The 21,451-nt window shown below is 40.4% G+C and overlaps 2 protein-coding genes across 2 annotated transcripts; both read right to left on the bottom strand.

Moving 5' to 3' along the window:
* Positions 1-4,365: 4,365 nt before the first annotated feature.
* On the bottom strand, positions 4,366-5,497 carry LOC106976596 (olfactory receptor 10S1). The gene is given in 3 exon segments (XM_015074020.2): positions 4,366-4,868; positions 4,871-4,897; positions 4,900-5,497. Coding segments are annotated over 3 exon segments (1,128 nt in total).
* An 11,943-nt stretch (positions 5,498-17,440) lies between these two features.
* LOC106976629 (olfactory receptor 10G6) lies at positions 17,441-18,427 on the bottom strand. Its single transcript, XM_015074056.3, is given in 2 exon segments — positions 17,441-17,759; positions 17,762-18,427. Coding segments are annotated over 2 exon segments (933 nt in total). The 5' UTR covers positions 18,417-18,427; the 3' UTR covers positions 17,441-17,481.
* Positions 18,428-21,451: the final 3,024 nt, after the last annotated feature.

The following is a 21,451-nucleotide window of genomic DNA, read 5'->3' as shown; positions in this document are numbered from 1 at the left end:
GAATCATACAGTACATAACATTTTGACATTTTTTTCACTCCGTTTAATTCTCTGAATATTTATTAAAATTGTTGCATGTATTAATAGTTGTCTTTTTATTACTGGGGTGTATTTTATGATATGGAAGTATGATAATTTAACCACTCACAGTGGTTGGAAGGAAATCCCAGTTCTTTCCAGGTTTTGGCTGTTATGGATAAAGCTGCTAAAACATTTATGCATATGTTTTTTGTGTAAATATTCCTAGGATCAATGCCCTGGAGGGCAATTGCTGGGTTGAGTGGTAGTTGCATGTTTAAGTGTTTTGAGAAAGAAGAAAATTCTGCTATTTTGACAATATGGATGGACCCTGAGGGCATTATATTAAGTGAAATAAATCAGAAGAAGAAAGACAAATACCATATGACACGATTTACATGTAGAATCTAAAAAAAAAAAAAATCTTGGAAAAACAGTAAAATGGTGGTTATCAGGGGCTGGGGAGACATTGTTTAGGGGTACGAACTTGCAACTAGTAGATAAATCTTTGAGATCTAACGCACAGCATAGTGATTATAGTCAGCAACACGATTATAAACTTCAAGTTTGCTAAGAGATTAGCTTTTAATTGTTCTCACCGCAAAAAAAGAACTACATGACGTGATAGAGGTATTAGCTAATGCTATGGTGGTAATCATATTGCAGTATATAAATATATCAAATAAACACATTATACACCATAAATTTTCACAGTATTATATGTCAACTATGTCTCAGTAAAAAAAAGAAAAAGAAAGTGAATTTAGATTGAGGAAAAAAAGAGAGAGACAGAGAGAAAAAGAAACTGCCAAAATCTTTCCAGAGTTGCTATGGTACAACTTTCCATTCCTTCCAGCAATATACGAAGGATCCAGTTCTTCCACATCTATGCCATCATTTGGTATTGCGACTATATTTCATTTTGGTCATTCTGATGGGTGTGAACTGATATGTCATTGTGGTTTTAATTTTTATTACCCTAGATCCCCGATGATATTGAACATATTTTCATGTGCTTATTTGGTAGGCATATGTCCTCTCCAGTGACTGGTCTTTTCATATCTTTTGCCCATTTTCTGTTTTGGCATTGCTGTTGTTGTTTTTACTATTGAGTTTTGAGAGTTTTTCTTTTCCTTTTTTCCTTTTTTTAAAATGTTTATTTATTTTTGAGAGAGAAAGGCAGAGCATGCACAAGTGGGGGAGGGCAGGGAGAGAGGGAGACACAGAATCCGAAGCAGGCTCCAGGCTCTGAGCTGTCAGCACAGAGCCTGACGTGGGGCTTGAACTCATGAGCAGTGAGATCATGACCTGAGCCAAAGTTGGACGCTCAACCGACTGAGCTACCCAGGCGCCCCTCTTTTTTTCTTCTTAAATACATTCTAGATTCGTTCCAGGAAGTCATTTGTTGGGCATGTGGATTATAGACATTGTCTCTGGCTTATATAATTTTGCTCTTATCATTTTTATTTCTTTTCTTCTGTGTTCTTTGGGCTTCTGCAGTGGGGATTTGTCTGTGCTCCTTATTTATTTATTTACTTATTCATTCATTCATTCAGTCAGTCAGTCAGTCATTTATATCACAGAGGACTGAGACATTTATTTTTTATTTTATATTTAAATTTTTATTATTTTTTAAGTTTACTTATTTTCAGAAACTGTGAATACAAGTGGGGGAGGGGCAGAGAGAGAGGGAGAGAGAGAATCCTGAGCAGGTTGTCAGTGAAAAGCTCATTGCAGGGCTCAAACTCAGGAACCCCAAGACCATGACCTGAGCCAAATCAGGAGTCAGAGGCTTAACCAACTGAGTCACCCAGGAGCCCCTATTTCACATTTAAATTATAATCCATTACTGCTTTATTTATTCTGTTGCTCACATTATTCAAATTTTGGCCATTGAGAACCCTTTCAATTGGTTCTTGTGTCTCTGACATAACCCTATCTGTGTGTGTGTGTGTGTGTGTGTGTGTGTGTGTGTGTATAGTTTAGTACTTTTTTGTTTGTGCCACTACAAAATGCTCCAGGCTGATCTTTTCTGCCCAAGTTCCTTTCCTGGTTTCTTTTTCTTCTTGTTCTTTTTTTTTTTTTTTTTTTTTGGAGAACACCATTAGAAACCAATGTCTGGGCATTAGATTTACTTGCTGTTACTAGGGTATCATTGCTTCTAGGCCCTCTAAGCTGACAGATCAAGGGTATATATATATGTGTGTGTGTGTGTGTGTGTGTGTGTGTACATTTCTAGAAATATGTCCATATGCAATCATCTGTAGCTATGTTACGTTAAACATGAGTTCATACTGATGACTCCAAATCTAATCCCTTATCACCTTCTTTCTCTCCTTGCTTGTTTGTAAGCTGCCATTCTCACAGTAAGATACTTGTCTCCCACCATCTGCCATTGATTTATTTACCCAAGAGTTTAAGGAGCTATTTAAAGGTCAAGGAATAATTATCTCAAAGAAGACTTCCCTTAGTTAAAGGTCTAGCATAACATTGAGACCTCTAAGGTAATTGGGAGTTTATTAACAGCAAAGGCTAGATTCAACTGTCTAAGATATTATGGTATAATCGGAATGTGAGGGCTCTGAAGCCACAGAGATGTGAGTTGAAATCCTGGCTCCAATTATTACTGGCTGCATGACCTTGGAAAAATTACATCACCTCCCTCAGTCTCAGTTTCCTTGTCTGTATAATGTGATCAATAACATTGTCTCAAATATAGTTCTAAGGAGAAATAATATAAAGTAATAAGTACAGTCCCTTGCACATGTGTGTGCCCAAAATGATTATGATTACTGTTCCAGTTCCGACACTCTTTCAGTCTGTTCCTTTTAAAACACCTGTAACACAATTCTGTAAAATGCCTCTCCATCTCCAATGTTATCACGCAAGTTAGACAATGTTTTCTCTCATGTCTAGGATGTTATAATAGTCTATTAACTGGTCATTCCACCATTTGTCTTTTCCTCTCTTCCACGTATCCCATGTTTTAGCATTTATGAATGTGACTTCTTCTTCTTCCTAAAGGACAGGAGCAATAAAGAGGCAGATTGCCTGGTGCATAATCCAAACTCTTTAGCCTGACATTCAAAGCCCTTTTTCAGTCCATAGAGTAGTTCAGGGTCATTCACACCCTTTTTTGAATACAGCACGGCTCCACCCATTCATATGGCAAGCTGCTCTAACTAGAGCCTTGAGTTATTATTTGTCACCTCAAAGTCTAGAAGTACATATATTTTTGTAGTTGCTTCCTCCATGTTCGACAAAGATATCAAAACCCTGCCAGTTCTTCAGAGATACTTTGAACCTTAGCTAGTATAATAAGTTCTCTTTGACATCTTTAGCCTGCTTGGTAAGAAATGGGAACATTTATTTTGCACAGGCACATAACATAATTATATCACTTACTCATTATAAAAGCCTACAAAGTAGTTATTTTTAACATTACTATTTTTTTAAACATTTTCAAAATTCATTTTTGAGAGACAGAGAGAGACAGAACACTAGTGAGGTAAGGGCAGAGAGACAGGGAGACACAGAATCCAAAGCAGGCTCCAGGCTCTGAGCTGTCAGCACAGAGCCCGACATGGGGCTCAAACTCACCAGCTGTGAGATCATGACCTGAGCCGAAGTGGGAAGCTTAACCGACTGAGCCACCCATGCACCCCAACATTACTATTAATAGAAGACATTGCATATTATTAAAAAGTTTGCACAAGATTCTACATCTACTACTGGTGGGATCAGGATTAGAATACTGGTAGGTCTAACTGACTTCAAAATCCACATTATTTCTACTATTTCATTATACATCCTGAGTGGGAAAATAAAGATGATGACACTTTCTAGGTGACCTTGAGCAAGTCACTTTTCTCTTTGTAATTGTATTTTATTATCTTAAAAATAAAGCTAGGTGATATACAGATAAATTTTCATTTATTATTTGTTGGTTACATCTTCATTATCAGTATTCTTTCAACAAATTTTTTTTCAACGTTTATTTATTTTTGAGAGACAGCGGCAGAGCATGAGCAGGGGAGGGGCAGAGAGAGAGGGAGACACAGAATCCGAAGCAGGCTCCAGGCTCTGAGCTGTCAGCACAGAGCCCGACGCAGGACTCGAACCCATGAGCTGTGAGATCATGACCTGAGCCGAAGTCAGATGCTTAACAGATTGAGCCACCCAGGTGCCCCATTATCAGTATTCTTTAATATGTGCTACTAATTTAATCAAATTGTTGCATATGAAATAAAAAAGAATCACTTTCTAAAACAAATGAGCATTCCACATACCTCTGAGCCATGGAACCTAGATCTTGGAGGTTAGACATCACCTAAGCAATCTTTCCATCTATAGATGAAGAGTTTGTGACTGAGACATTGATAAATGTCGCTTGGCCAAAGGGAAGGGGGAAAGTTCATGGCTGAGCTGAAACTCAGTGGTGCTGATTTTCACTTGAATGATTTCCCCTCCCCATTTTGCTCCGGGGCTAGTCATTTCCTTGGCAGGCACATTAAGAGTCACGAAGCAGGTCAGGGGGTGGGCTGGAGACTCTCGGCAGCCTCCGCGCAGAAGTCTTTGCAGAGCCCGCTTGACCTCCTTGCTCCGCGGAGTGTAAATGAAAGGGTTGAGCGTGGGGGTGACGATTGTGTAGAAGACAGCAGGGGCCCCAGCCCCTGCCCCCGCGGAGCGAGGCTGCAGGTAGATGCATACAGGTGGCATGTAGTTCAGCAGCACCACGGTGAGGTGGGAGGTGCAGGTGGAGAAGGCACGCTGCCAGCCCTGGGCAGTGCGGACCCGCCGCACGGCCGCCACACTAAAGACGTCCGGTATGATGATGAAGGGAAGACACCTGCTGCCACAAGGCCGATGTTGACAAGGTGACGAGTTCACTGATGGTGGTGTCTGCGCAGGCCAGCTTCAGCACGGGGGGCATGTCACAGAAGAAGCGGGCGATGTGGTGAGGACCACAGTAGAGCAGGCGAAAGGTGAGGGCGGTGTGGACGGCAGAGTGCCCAGCACCTATGGCCCAAGTGATCCCAGCCAGCCCTGCACACATCCGTCTGTTCATGTCCCCTGGGGAGTGTAGGCAGATAGCTGGGTAGCGGTCGTAGGCCGTGAGGGCGTATAGAGAGCACTCAGTGCTGGCCAGGAAATGGAAGCAGTAAAGCTGAACCGCACAGCCCTCAGAGGAGATCACCTTCCCATGCACCGTCAGGAGGAGGCCTGCCATGACCTTGGGCACTGTCACTGTGGACAGACAGGCATCCAGGGAAGAGAGATGCCCCAGGAAGTGGTACATAGGGGAGCAGAGGTGAGGCTCAGAGCTCACAGTTATGAGAATGAGGAGATTCCCAGTCAAGGTGATGCTGTGGATGAGGAGGAAGAGAAGGAAGAAGAGGCCAGGATGTTCAGCTGTGTACATGAGACCCTCCAGGAAAAAGTGGCTCAGCACAGCCTGGTTGGGGGCCTCTGTCTCCATGGCCCTCCCCTCACACACGGAGTGGCTACTTATCCCCTTTGTGACACAACTGTCACCAACAGACATAATCAACAGCCATTCCTCCTTCCTGAAATGTCATTAGCCCCTGGGCTATGTCAGCTTGGTCTTGCCCCATAAATGAGAGACAGACAAGCTCATTTTGTCCTTTGGACCTGTTCTAGTGTTTTCTGGCTGCTGCATATTTCAGTAGGGGACCCCCAATCTTTTTGAGGCACATAAAGGACTGTAACAATTATTTGGCGAAGTGCATTCCCTAAATAACACCAATATAAATATGGATTCGCAAATCTTACTCTCGTGGACCATATCTTTTTCGCGAATATTCCGGAACTGAGATGCCCTCACTCTCCTCATTTTCTCTGCCATATTGTGGAAGTAGATAAGCAGGATCTTATTGCTGTGTGCCATCAGGGAGTTGTGTCCCATCTTCTGGGGATACTTGCTCAGAGTTTAGGTGCTGTTATGTCAGATGCGGGCCTAGTGGTTCAATCCGTTCCTCACCCAAAGAGAGCTCTTTGAATTATAGGTACCCATGGCCAATTCTCAAGTGTGTGGCAACGAAGCCTTAGAGAATTGGCTGAATAATTATAAGGACAAATTGTTAAGTACATTTCTTGTTATTCCTGTAAGTCGTTTCAGCCTTTTGGGAAATGTTTTCCTGTGACTTTATTGTTGAGTCTGGATTGAAATCTAAGAGTTTTCTTCAATTCTTTCCATCCTTTAACCTCCTAAACCTAATTAAGTGTTACTTTCTGTGAAGATTTTCTTTATTTAAAAAGAAATGTTTTATATTTATTTTTCAGAGTGAGAGAGAGCATGCATGTGCGAGTGGGGGAGGGGCAGAGAGAGAGGGGACATAAGATCCAAGGTGAGCTCTGCAGTGACAGCAGTGAGCCCCGATGAGGGGCTTGAACTCGCGAACTGTGAGATCGTGACCTGAGCTGAAGTCAGACGCTCAACAAACTGAGCCACTCAGGCGCCCCTGATGATTTTTTTCTGAACTCCTGATTTCTATTGTATCTTCAATTCCCATGGACCTAACCCTGCATATGCCTATTTTACACCTAGATGTTCCCAATGATTTTTTGCCCCATCTCTCTCAGATCTGGAATGTAGCAAATAGTCTGTATTCAGCTTCTTTGTCAGTCTTCTTACAGCAACATTGTTTAATTTATCTCTCCTCCCCGCTGCCTCAGGCATAAAATATATCTGTCTGATATTCAAAATTATCTATACATTGCTTCCACTAGTATCAGAAAATCTTTTATCTCCTGCAATCCCCTGAAGAAACCTCTCTTATCTAGGGATGCTGTTTGCCTCATCTTCTCTGCAATTTGCTCTAATCTCTCCCTGATCTCCTCACTGCCTTCCATTTTTGAACATGAATGAAATTCCTTTAATCTCTCACAAATTTACTCTCTGTAGTGAAGTTGGGACATTAATTCCTCTACCAGCCCTTTATGAATATTTTATCTCACACTGATTTATTCATACCTGAAATCTCTAGTGTTCATGGTAATTATGCATAAACACCCAAGCATGTGGTGCCTTGGACTACTTGGATGTTCCACGAGCATATGTCATGTCTTCCTAAGAGAAACACGCCTTCTCCAGTTTCCCATGAGCATTTTGGGGATTAAGGAGTGGAAATGTTAAGGAGCCAACTTTAGTTTGATCTTTATAAACTTAAGTTTAACTCCCTGGTCAGGCAGTTATTAGCTGAGAGAGAGGGATCATGGTACTTAATTTCTCTGTTCTTCCAGTTATCAAATTAACAATGGGGATATCATTATTATTTTACTTAAATAAATTATTATTTAACAATGGCGATATCATTATTATTTACTTAGATAATTATTATTTTACTTAGAATGCAGTAGGACACATAACATATGACCTATGTTTCTTTATACTCACTAGTTTATTCAATGTAGTAATATTTCCCATTATGCTCCTAACCACCCCTGCCCCCCCCACCCCCCCCCCCCCAATTATATAGTTTCTGTTTGAATGAATTCAGTGATGAAGCAATCATTATTTTGCAAGAAAGTCCATTCCAATGTTGGGTAGATCAATGTATATAATGTCCTTTATATCAGTGGTAGATAGGGATCCCTGATATTTCAACCAATTTAGTTTAGATTTTCTCTCTCCATATTCATTGAAATGGATATGATTTAAAAAAAAGAATAAGAGGTAACAAGTGTTACTGAATGTAGGGAAACTAAAACTTCTATATATTGCTAGTGAAAATGCAAAATGGTATAGCCACTTTGGAAAACAGCTTGGCAGTTTCTTAAAAAGTTAAACATGACCCTAGGACCCAGCAATTGTACTACTAATTATTTATCTAAGGGATACAGGTGTGCTGTTTTGAAGGGACATATGCACCTCAATGTTTATAGCAGCACTATCGACAAGTGTGGAAAGAGCCCAAATGTCCATCGATGGATGAATAGATAAAGAAGATGTGATATATATATATACATACAATGGAGTACTACTCAGCAATCAAAAAGAATGAAATCTTGCCATTTGCAACTATGTGGATGGAACTGGAGGGTATTATGCCAAGTGAAATTAGTCAGTCAGAGAGAGACAAAAATCATATGACTTCACTCATATGAGGACTTTAGGAGACAAAACAGGTGAACATAAGGGAAGGGAAACAAAAATAATATAAAAACAGGGAGGGGGACAAAACATGAGACTCTTAAATATGGAGAACAAACAGAGGGGTTACTGGAGGGGTTGTGGGAAGGGGGGATGGGCTAAATGGGTAAGGGACATTAAGGAATCTACTCCTGAAATCACTGTTGCACTATATGCTAACTAATTTGGATGTAAATTTTAAAAAAAATTAAAAAAAAGTTAAACATGAATTTACCTAATGATCTAGCATTTCCATTTTTAGGAATCTACAGAAGAGAGAGGACTTATGTCCAAATAACCTTGAATGTTTATAGAATTACTCGTAATAGCCAAAGCCTGGAAACAATCATATTTATTGTTCATTGTTGAATGGATTTAAGAAAAAAGAGTATAGTCATGCAATGAACTATCACTTAGCAACAAAAAGGAACAAAGTACTAATGCACAAAAATGGATAGAAATCAAAAACAGTGTGCTAAGTGAGAGAAGCCAGACACAAAGGTCACATATTGTATGCTTCCATTCTGATGAAAAGTCCCGTAAAGACAAGTCTATAAAAAGAGAAAGAAGATTAGTGGTTGTCTAGGACCGGGCTGAGACAGGGAATGACCACAAATGGTCGGACAGATTTTTCTGAAGTGATGGAAATGTTCTAAAATTGGATTGTGATAATAGTTGTACCACTTTGTAAATTTAATAATCACCATTGAATCGTATATTTAACCAGGTTAATTTAATGGTTGCAATGTACGTTTTAATGAGCTGTTAAAAAGAAAGAAACCTAAAGAAGGAAAATGTGCTGATTGACACAAAACATGACTTAAATGGAAAGAAAGATACTGTTTGCTCAATATGAGTATAAAAAATATTTAAATTCCTTCTAAAACTTAAAACAGTTTATTTTGAAATATTACATTTACAGGAAAGTTAAAAAATGAATAAGGCACAGAAATAAAAGGCATAGCATAGAGAATATAGTCAACGGTGCCGTAATGGTGTTGTATGGTGACAGATGGTAGCCATACTTGGGAGCACAGCATAATGGATAAACTTATTGAATCACTATGTTGTACACCTGAAACTAATGTAATGTTATGTATAAACTATACTCAAATAAAAACTAGAATAAAGTTAACATATGCTTTGAGCCACCTTCTCCTAATGTTACCAATTTATAAGCTGTAGTAAAATTATAAAAGTCAGGAAATCGACAGTATCATACTATAAACTCAACTACAGACTATATTAAAATGCCACTGGTGTTTCATCAATTTCCTTTTCCTACTCAGGATCCAGCACAGGATCTTAGTCTTCTCCAACCTGTGTTAATCCCTCTTCTTTTTTTTTTTTTAAGTTTAGCTATTTATTTTCAGAGAGAGAGAGAGGGAGAAAGAGAATCCCAAGCAGGTTCCATGCAGTTAAGTGCAGAGGCCCACATGGGGCTCGATTCCATGAACCCTGAGGTCATGACCTGAGCTGAAATCAAGAATTGGATGTTTAACTGCCATCAAGATGCCCCAGTCCTTATTCTTTCATTGTGGTTAATGACCTTTACTCTTTGGGTGAGTAATGGTCAATTATTTCATACAATGTCTCTCAATTTGGATAGGGATGATGCTTTCTCCTGAGTAGATAGAGCTTATGCGTTTTTGACAATAATACCACAGAAACGATGTTATATCCTTTTCAGGGCATCCTTTCAGAGTTATACATGGTGCCACTATATCTTGTTATTGGTTATGTTAACTGTCTTGTGGAGGAGATACTTTTACACCATGCTTAAATTCTGTATCTCGTCAAACTGTCACTGATTTTAGCATATATTTGTGTATTTTGCCTGAAAATATTATTACTCTATTGTTTGCCTATGGTGATTTTTTTTTAGTATTTATATATTTTTGAGAGACAGAGAGACAGAGCACGAGTGGGGTAGGGGCAGAGAGAGAGAGGAAGACGCAGAATCCGAAGCAGGCTCCAGGCTCTGAGCTGTCAGCACAGATTCCGACGCGGGGCTCAACTCATGAGCTGTGAGATCATGACCTGAGCCAAAGTCGGAAGCTTAACTGCTGAGCCACCCAGGCACCCTGCCTAATGGTGATTTTTTAAAAAATTTCCCTCAATCTTCTACATTATTAATTGGAATTTCTGTAAGGAAGAGCTGTTTCTTCTTCCCCATTATTTATTTATTCAATTATTTACATCAGTAGGGACTCATGGATATATTTTTTTTATTGTGAGATTAAATATAATGCAATATGATAACTATTTATTTTGTTATTCAAATTATGCTAGCTTTGGCCATTTGGAGCTCCTTCAATGTGTCACCTTGTCTTATTGACAGGTTCCATCTATTTCATATACTTCCTCATTTCCTGGCACAATAAGATGTTCCAAGCTCCTCTTGTATTAAGAAAGAGAGAAAGAAAGAAAGAAAGAAAGAAAGAAAGAAAGAAAGAAAGAACAAATATTGGCAAAAATGGTAGACAAATTGGAACATGCTGGTGGGAATGCAAAGTGGTACAGCCATTATGGAAAACAGTTTGGAATTTCTTCAAAAAGTTGTACCTGGGTTATCATATGACACAATAATTCCACTCCTATTTATACACATGAGAGAATTGAAGACATGTTCTCATGAGAACGTGTATACAAATACATTATTCATAATAGCTGAAATATAGACACAATTCAAATGTCCAACTGGTGCATGGATAAAGAAAACATGATATATGCATATTACGCAATACTTTCCAGCTATAGAAAAGAATTAAGTACTGATATGCTACACATGTGAATAGTGAGTATGATTAAAATAATGAACTTCAAAAAAGAGCATGACTGTGAATATCATGTGACTGTAAATAAACCTCAAAAGCATGCTAAATGAAAGAAGTCAAACACAAAAGATCACATATATGATTACCTACATGCGTGTGAAATGGACAGAGGCAGAAAGTAGATTAGTGCATACCCGAGGCTCGGGGTGGGGACAGGGACTCACTGCAAATAGGCATAAAGTGATAGAAATGCTATAAAATTAGAATATGCACACCTTGTGTAAACTTAAAAAAATGGAACTGTATGCTTTAAATGAGTAAATTTTCCTTCAATAAATCTGGTTTTAAAAAAGCCAAACACAACTTGGAATATTCTGTACGAGGTGGTATCCCGTGTAACCAAGGGATTGTGGGTGATGGTCTCAAGGCACTAAGATACAGTGAAAGAAGTAAATGAATATGGGTTCTTTTTAAAAAAAATTTATTCATTTATTTTTTGAGAGAGAACAAGCAGGGGAGGGTCAGAGAAAGAAGAGAGAGAGAGAATCTCAAGCAGGCTCTGAGCTGTCAGCACAGAGCCCGACACGGGGCTCAAACCCACAAACCGTGAGATCATGACCTGAGCCAAAGACAGACGCTTAACTGACTGAGCCACCCAGGCGCCCCAGTATGGACTCTGGAAAGAGGTAGACTTCTATTCCAATCCAGGCTCCATGAAAGTGGAGTCCCTTGAAATTTCTGAGCCTTACTTTCCTCACATATGTAAGTGGATAAAAAAATACTTAAGCCATAAGGTTTTGCGAGGATTCCAGGTGTGCTATAGAAACTGCTGATTCATCTGCTCGCTAACTGGTCACTTTTTATAATTCCATGTCTAATATTCTATGACTTCGTGCCCATCTTTGAAGTAGCTCCACCATACACCTTTGTATTTTCTCTGCAATCACTATAATTAATAACCTAGACATTCACAGTTGGTACATTTTGATTGCTGTTAATTGGTCACGCTAATGTCTGTCACACGTCTCTCAATTTTTCCATATGATGCTTTCGCATTGACGGTTCTTCATTCTCCACTTAGCAAATAGAGATTCCACCATCTGAGGCACAATCAAAACTTTTCAAGGCAGGTTGGTTTCCTCTCTGTTACCTGAACACTCTCCTTCCGTGTAAACAGCCAATTCCTCTTAGTAGTGCTTGATGCTTCATTGGGTTATATGCGTATCTCCTGAAGGGCCTAGATATGTCTTTTATATTTTAGATACTCAATAAAAATAGGTGGGCAAAGACTAACAGATGTTGTCCCTACAGCAGTGATACAAGAAGAGATTCAGAGGGGAGAGGTGAGTTCTGGAGCCCATAGTCGTTAGGATGAGAGATTTTCAAAGGGATTCTGGATGTGCTACTCAGGAGGAAGTGATTTACCTGCTTGTAGTTGGACCATTTGTCCCCATGACCATCTTTTCACTTAGACTAGCTGAATAGTGCCTTTTTTTTTTTTTACTTACCTGAGTCCAATCTTTACATTTTAATGGTTCTTTTTCTACGTGGTCACCTCCAAGTGCGATTTGCCTCATGGAACATTTAAAGACATATAAGATTACTCTGCAGGTCCTCAAAAGTCACTGACTTTTATCATTGCCTACTTCCTTTCTCAATGAATCTCTCAGTAGAAAGATTGCTCACTGCATTAGGCGCATGGGATATACGTAATGTCCTATCCGAGTAAATACATTATCTCCAAGAGAGCCTGGAAAATCCCACTGAAGGTCTTGCAAAGCTTGATTTCTCCCAGACTTTTCCTATCCTGCTTTTTAAAGGGTTTCTAGAGCTGCAGATGTTGATGGGCAAGGCCTTATTTCTAGGGGGTGTGGAAAAGTTTATCAAACCTGTATAAACTATTGCCTGGAGTCCCTATTTCATTACATTGGTAGGAACACAGTAGTCCCATCCTCCACACATCCAGAGCGAGCTTTTTGTAGTCTGAGCTTTATAGATTCTTCCAAAGCTTCGGATTGTGGATTCACTGAATAGTCAGAAAGGGTATTCCTGTGGTTTACGGCATGATCTCCCACAGATTTTGTCCTCTTGAATTTTTAGGAAATGTCTTCAGCACACACCCTTTCCAATCTTTCCGATGGATCAAGTTCAACACCAAAGTCTGTTTGAATTTTTCTTTTCCATTTCAATCCAACTAGACTTCAGTTCTGAAATGCAGCTCCATTTGTATCTGCTTCTTTTTTTAAATTAAAAGAACTTTTTTCAAATGTTTATTTTTGAGAAAGAGAGAGAGACAGAGTGTGAGCAGGGGAAAGGCAGAGAGAGAGAGAGAGAGAGAGAGAGACCGAATCTGAAAATCTGAAGCAGGCTCCAGGCTCTGAGCTGTCAGCACAGAGTCCAATGTGGGACTCGAATCCACAAACTATGAGATCATGACCTGAATTGAAGTTGGATGCTTCACCCACTGAGTCACCCAGGCGCCCCCCCCCCACCCCTGTATCTGCATCTTAATTTTTATAATCGTTACCATTATTCTCTTATTTCATCACAGTTGGATGATTAGAAAAATAGCCTCCTATAAGGTTTCCTCAGTTCTCATCTCTCTCCTTTAATGATTCACTCCATCCTGCTCGTCACTGCCTGATTCAATCCCCACTGGGTTATCTCAAACGGCCCCCCTTCCCAGAAATGCTAACCACCCAACCTCACACACTTCCTTACTATGCTGCATAACATTTTCACTTTATAATTCAAGACTATCTAAAACCTGACTACTTGTTATCTATTTATTCTTCTTTCCTCCACCCTTCCTCTATTCAGTACGTTTCTCTATTCAAGTAGATTTTCTCACCCTCTCTTAAATTTACCATAACTTCCTCCCATTCTTCTCACTCTGCTCTATTTTGCCTTGAAGAAATCAACCCTCATTTTTTTCTTTTTTTAAAGTAGGCTCAACACCCAGCATGGAGCCCAACATGGGGCTTGAGCTCACAACGTGGAGATCAAGATCTGGGTGGAGATCAAGAGTCAGACGCTTCACTGACTGAGCCACGTAGGCGCCTCTCAATCTTCATTTGTATCTACTAATGTCTTCAAAGCTTCTTAGACGCTGTTGTGCATATGAGAATCTTCGGATACAAGTCTTAAGTCGGCAGGTCTGGAGGAGGGCCTGGGGTTCCGCCTTTCTGAACAGCTCCCTGTGATGCCCATGCTGCCATTTCATAGGTTGCACTGTGAGACGCAAGAATCTAAGCCACTATTTGAAATTAAGATCAAGCTTTTCTCCTCTAGGAGGTCTTTCTACTCTAAGAGTGTTTTAGCTCCTCTGGAAATCCAGTGGTATTTACAGTGTATTCTGTTAGGAGTCCCACTCCCAAACTGTCTTAGTGTACTACATCATTCTTCTCCGTGTATGTATCATAGCCCCCAGGAAGAAGGACTGTGCTACCTATTTTTGTGCTTTCCAGAAGCATCTTTGAAAGAGCACAGAGAAAAGGGCATGAACTTTGGAGTCAGATGGACTTGGGCTGATATCTTATCATCATCACTTATTGGCAGGAAGGCTCAACTCCTCATCTCATGCTCAGTATGTCAACTCCACATTAAAAAATGTTCTTTTTTTTTTTAAAGTAGGCTTCACACCTGGTGCGGAGCCCAAAGCGGGGCTTGAACTCACGACCCTGAGATCAAGACCTGAGCTGACATCAAGAGTCAGAAGCTTAATCAACTGAGCCACCCAGGTGCCCTGCAACTCCACATTTTAAAAATGGAAATAACGATACATGATGAGTGATCTGTTAACAGTGGCCATTAACCCTGGGACATGGGACAGAGTACAACATCCTCACTTTTTCTCAACCAGTTACCCAACCCACCAATTTCCCCATGACTCTTTCAGTGTGACAATACTACTATTTTGCAGAAAAGACTATTACACTATTGGACAGTTCATCTATATTAGAATATTCTTTACATGCAGTTTAAATAATGATATCTAACTTCTATCACTTAGTTCTATCCTGGCCCTTGGAATATAGTGAAATTGTCAAACTAGGCAACATGTGCAAATAGAAAACAAATTTTTGATAAAATTGTCCATACTATATTTTATCACTTCTGGCACGTAAGTGATGGATGAAAAAATCTGGCTACTGGCTATCGATCTTTGATATTTTTCTGTGACTCCTCTTTTCCTATTTCTCTCTTAAGAACTTTGCCTGCACACACCAATTTTAAGAAAATTTCATGGAAGCAGTGGGAATAGAACAATTATAGAGCTTTTGAATATTAAAATAAAAGGTAGCTTAGAGATCATCTTGCTTAACTTTATTTTACAGGTAAAGAAAATGAGTCCTAGAGAGGTTAAGTGAAAGAGAGGTAAATTGAAATGTTCTCTAAGAATTTAGAAATAAGGATAATCAGATTTTTTGCTGAGTAATAAAATTTAAAAAATAACACATAAGTAATCTGAGCAGATATATAAAAACATTAACTTAGAATGACTATTAGGTCATGACAGCAAAACATATAAATCAAAACATTTATAATAACATAATACATGATACAGTATGATATACAGCATAGAAATAACCTATAAAATATAATAATACAGAGTCTTTGTATATGCACCTAAATAAATATAATAGCTGGAAATAATCTAAATATGAATAGAAAAGATGGGAGAGTAGCCCTACTGAGTATTTAAAAGATTTTTTTAATGCAGCTATTCAAAAAATTTGTGCTAACAGACATATATTAATGGAACCTATATTTTATATATGTGTATATACATATATATGTGTATATGTGTTTATATATGTGTATATATGTGTATATATGTGTGTATACACACATATGTGTATATATGTGTATATATATGTTATATATGTGTGTATATATATGTGTATATACATATATGTGTATATATGCGTATATACATATGTATATGTATATGTGTATATACACATATATAGTGTGTATATAGATATATGTATATCGTATACATATATATACGATATTCTGAAATAAGATCAAGTACATGTAAGAATTTAATATATTTAAAAGGTAGAGGGGGCGCCTGGGTGGCTCAGTTGGTTGCGTGTCTGACTTCAGCTCAGGTCATGATCTTGTGGTCTGTGAGTTCGAGCCCCGTGTTGGGCTCTGTGCGTCATAACAGCCCAGAGCCTGGAGCCTGCTTCAGATTCTATGTCTCCCTCTTTCTCTGCCCCTCCCCCACTGGCACTCTGGCTCTTTCTGTCAAAAAATAAATAAACATTAAAAAAATTTTTTTTGAAGTAGCATATTTTTTAGAGATTTTTTAAAACATTTATTCATTTTTGAGAGAAAGAGAACACACAACCAGGGGAGGGGCAGAGAGAGAGGGAGACACAGAATCCGAAGCAAGCTCCAGGCTCCCGGCTGTTATGACAGCACAGAGCCTGATGAGGGGCTCGAACCCAGTAACCATGAGATCATGACCTGAGCCAAAGTCAGTTACTTAACCAACTGAGTCACCCAGGTGCCCCTAAAGTGTAGCATATTAAGCAAGCCTGTGTGACAAATATTTAATAAGGGTAATGTGCCAATTAGTCATTTGGGAAATGAACGTTAACAAAATTTTACAATTTGCTTCTTTTTCTAATATAAAATTCTAGTTATATCAGTTGTTTAAGTTTTAAAATATGAAGCCAGTGCAGTGTCTGGCTGGCTCAGTTGGTAGAGCATGTGACTCTTGATCTCAGGGTCATGAGCTTAAGCCCCACACTGGGCATGGAACCTATTTAAAAAACATGAAGTCAGAGAGCTGTTTCAATTTTTAAAATATGAAGCCAAGTTTAGAAGGAAGCCAAAGCATACTCAATATTCAAACTCTAAACAGTAGTGTGTCCTTAGTTACTATTTAAAAAAATTTTTTTAAATGTTTATTTTCTTTTGAGAGACAGAGAGAGACAGAGCACAAGCAGGAAGGGGACACAGAGAGAGAGGGAGACACAGAATCCGAAGCAGGCTCCAGGATCTGAGCCGTCCGTCCAGAGCCCGACGTGGGGATTGAACCCATGAACTGTGAGATCATGACCTGGGCCAAAGGTGGAAGCTTAACTGACTAAACCACCTAGGTGCTCCCTTAGTTACTATTTTTAACATTGGAGAAACTTGAATTCAAGTTTTGCATGAAGGTTATTTGTAACATGTAAAAAGCAATATGGGTATCAGCTCAAGGCTTAGAAGCAATAATAAACATATAGGTTGATGCCACAGAGAAACAGGCTTTTATGTGGATATTTTACTTATCTTGGATCTTTTCCACAAGCTGCCATCCTTGCTGAGTTGTTTTGCCCGATCTCCATTGGAATTGAAAGAACAAATATGGAAAAATCATGTCTGAAAGCAGGAAACTTTCTCGAGTTTCCACCTAGGAGTTTCTACTCTCTGCATGGATCCTTCTTTCCTCTCTGTCTTAAAAACTCCCCGGTTACGGATGTCCCATCTGGTGCCCGAAATTCTAGTGTCTTCTGCATGTCTGCAATGCCTGAGTCAGTGAGGCAGCACATCCTTGCGACCTCCCAGCCTCCACAATGCTGCCTTCATCTCTTTGTTGCGGAGCGTGTAGACGATGGGGTTAAGCAAGGGGGTGATGACAGTGTAGAAGACGGCGACCACTCCATCCAGTGGTTCCTGAGAGCCAGGGCGAAGGTAAATGAAGGTGCAGGGCACATAGTAAACAATGACAACAGTGAGGTGGGCAGCACAGGTGGAGAAGGCATTGCGGCGCCCATCAGCGGACTGGATTCGCAGGATGGCAGCCACTATATACCATAGGAAGTGAGGATGAGCATGAAGCAGGTGAGGGCCAAGAACCCAATGTCCACAAAGGTGACCAGCTCATTGACGGTGATGTCAGCACAGGCTAGACGCAGCATGGCGGGGATGTCACAGAAGAAGTAGTCTACCTGGTTTGGGCCACAGAAGGGCAGCCGGAATATGAAGCTTGTTTGGAAAAGTGAGTGGAGGGTACCTCCCAGCCAGGTGCCCAAAGCCAGGTAATTACAGACGTTCCGGGTCATGATGGTGGCATAATGTAAAGGCTTACAGATGGCCAAGAAGCGATCATAAGCCATGAGCGTGTAAAGGAAGCACTCAGTACAGCCCAGGAAATGGAAAGAAAAGAGTTGGATTACACAGCCTCCAAAGGAGATGACCCTGCTATCCAAGACAAAGCCAGCTAGCATCTTGGGGACAATGGCAGAGGAAACGGTCATGTCCAAGAAGGAGAGATGACACAAGAACCAGTACATGGGGCGGTGGAGCCGGGTGTCCACCAAGACAGTGAAGATGATGAGCCCGTTGCCAGAGACAGTGAGGGCATAGATGACCAGGAAAGCCAGGAAGAGCGGCACCCCTAGCTGCGGTGGGTGGTGCAGGCCCACCAAAATGAAGTGAGACACAGAAGTCTGGTTTCCACTGTGCATTTCCTTGCTGTTCACATCTGCTAGAAGAAGTAGCAGAAAGGAGAGCTCAAGGCCCTTTAGATTCTCTAGGCATGGAACACATATCCTGTGCTGTTCCCAAACACGGACAGAGAAGGGTCTCAGAAAGACATCTCAGAAAGAGAGATTATGCCCTAGCTCTTGTTCTCAATCATTCTGTAATCCCACCCCCAACCACCCCTCACGCCCACCTACCTGCCCAACCCTTGATTTTGGGATTCTGCTGGGTTCCATGGGGTAACTGTTTTGTCCAAGTTTAAAACCTATGTAACAGATTATCTGTATGTAATTCGGGAGAGTGAAGGAAGGAAAGACCATACACAGAGCCTTTCGTGCAAGGAAGTAGTACAGTCACATAAACCCTAAATCAATTCATGAAGAAACAGCTATTCCATGGTGTTCCTTAACTTTGATCTCTGCTCTGTATACCAGAGAGGTAAGTAACAGCTTATTTATTTATTTATGTATTTAATTTTATTTTTTAATGTTTATTTATTTTTGAGAGAGAGAGAGAGAGAGTGAGCACGAGTGGGGGAGGAACAGAGAGAGAGGGAGACACAGAATCCCAAACAGGCTTCAGACTCCAGGCTCTGAGCTGTCAGCACAAAGCCCGACTTGGGGCTAGAACTCACAAACCGTGAGATCATGACCTGAGCCGAAGCCGGATGCTCAACCGGCTGAGCCACCCAGGCGCCCCAGAGCTTATTTATTTTTTAACAACAGCTCCTAATGCAGGTGTGTGCAATAAAAATCAGCATAGATTTTTAAACATGCATTGTATGGGCTACACATCGAATGGCATGGGAGCTATAAATAACTATGTTCATAAACTGTACCTCAAAAATACACATGCCATTTAAAAATCTTTCAGGATAGTGAAGAAATACAAAATCTCAACCAAAGGGGACCTGTTGTCATCTCTTCTCTCTGCTTCTGGATAAGTGCAGCCCATCTGTCAATCCACCCATCCATCCATCCGTCTATCTGTTCATTCACTAAGGAAGCATGCATTATATCCTAAGAGCATGGCCTCAGAGGTCAGACCAGAATTAAAAATCCTAGCTCTTCCATTTATACTCATTGGCAAACTTGGGAAACCATTTCCCCTTTCCTTGCCTAATTGTGTAAGTGGGGACAATCATAGTGTCCACTTCATGGAATCATTGTAAGGATTCAATAAATTCACATAATCCACAGCAGCACTCAGTCAACATTAGCTATTATTTTCCATCCACTATGTGGTGTGGTTCTCCTTATGAGGCAAATTCAGTCATTGCATTTGTGCCTCAGGTCTGAAGTGAATCTATGTAGTTTCCTGTAAGTTGTCCCACAGCACATCAAAGTCCCCAGATTTGAAGCAACAACATAAAGAGCCTTTTGTCCCAGGACTACAGGTGACTGGCATCAGCCACGTGAAAGGGAGAAATCAGGGACATGGCCAGAGCTCTTCCAGACACTGAGGGCCCATGTGAGGAGATCTTTCCTAATGTCACCTTCCTGCCACCCAGTTTTGCTTTTACGGTCTGTTTACCAAGTGGAGTCAAGCATCCAAAATGGCGTGTCACCTTCCTGAGGACGCAGGGTCCTCCCAGAATCACTCAGAAGGCTTCAGGGATGTGGCATGAAATTTGATTTCTAGTTGGACCTTCTGCAGGGCAAAGGACGAAACACTGCCATCTGGCTCTTCCTTTCTCCTTCTACACCATGAATCTGTAAACTTATCCCTTCCAATATTCTTCAGTGCCACAGAGACTACTCTTATCAGTGAAAACAAGCTTTCTGGGGACTAAACAATTTTCTGGTCATGAGACTTTCCTTGTTAAACCTAGGAGAGTTCAGGGTGAGACAGGTGGTCACCCCAAGGAAGGGTCTAAACCACATAGAAACTGGATAATCACTCACCATAGAAGTACAGAATCTATTCTGAAAGAATTTTGGAGAAAATTCGGAGAAATTTCCTAGATGCTTTCTTGATTACCAACCTTTATTAGCACCACAGTAGCCAAGGGGAAAGTGCAAAATTACTGGCATGGCCTCTAGAACAAGGAATTTTATTTTTTTATTAAATTATTTTTTTTAACATTTATTCATTTTTGAGACAGAAACGGAGCACGAGTGGGGGAGGAGCAGAGAGAGAGGGAGACACAGAATTGGAAGCAGGCTCCAGGCTCCAAGCTGTCAGCACAGAGCCCGACGCAGGGCTCGAACCCACCAACCGTGGTATCATGATCTGAGCCGAAGTCGGATGCTCAACCGACTGAGCCACCCAGGCCCCCCTAGAACAAGGAATTTTATAATACGTGTTTACTCATCTCCTTCCTTAGCCTCCTCTCTCTGTGCTCCATCCCACAAATGTGTGCTGTCCCCAGATATTCTTTCCTATTTCTTTATACATCAGTCCCTTTACTCTAGAATGACCTCATTCTTCTGATGCCTGAAAAATTTCCACTAATCTTTCAAGATCTCATTCATTTGTGATCCACTGAGTAAAGCCTTTTCTCAATTTCTCCCAAATGGTCACACGTTCTTTGTAGCCTCCACAGTCCTTCATGTGTCTATAGGCTCACAAAGCATGCTGCAATTTACCTTTCTGAGTACCTGATTTCCCCCATTAGACTGCGAGCTCCTAATGGACTTAGTCTCATTTGTTTTTCATCCCATGTTTGTGGCATATCTAGCACTGGAAGACTCTTAAATCTTTTTTTTTTTTTTTTTATGAAATTTATTGTCAAATTGCTTTCCATACAACACCCAGTGCTCCTCCCAACAGGTGCCCTCCTCAATGCTTAAATCTTATTGAATAAATGCATTGCCTTCTGTCTGGATGTTCCTGTTAGCTCGGCACTGAATCCAGGATAATATCAGTTAGGTGTTAAATCTAGCTCCTGAAATCATAAGAATTCCATTACTGAGACTGTCACTACTTATGAGTTACAGTGTTTTGAACAAGTCTTTTAATATTCTTAGTTTCAGTTTCTCCTTTGGGGAGAGAGGGAGAGAGAGAGAGAGAGAGAGAG

This window comes from Acinonyx jubatus, chromosome D1 (assembly GCF_027475565.1).
Source record: "Acinonyx jubatus isolate Ajub_Pintada_27869175 chromosome D1, VMU_Ajub_asm_v1.0, whole genome shotgun sequence".
NCBI lineage: Eukaryota > Metazoa > Chordata > Mammalia > Carnivora > Felidae > Acinonyx > Acinonyx jubatus.
The sequence above is the reverse complement of the archived record's forward strand: the minus strand, read 5'-3'. Positions and strand labels throughout refer to the sequence as shown.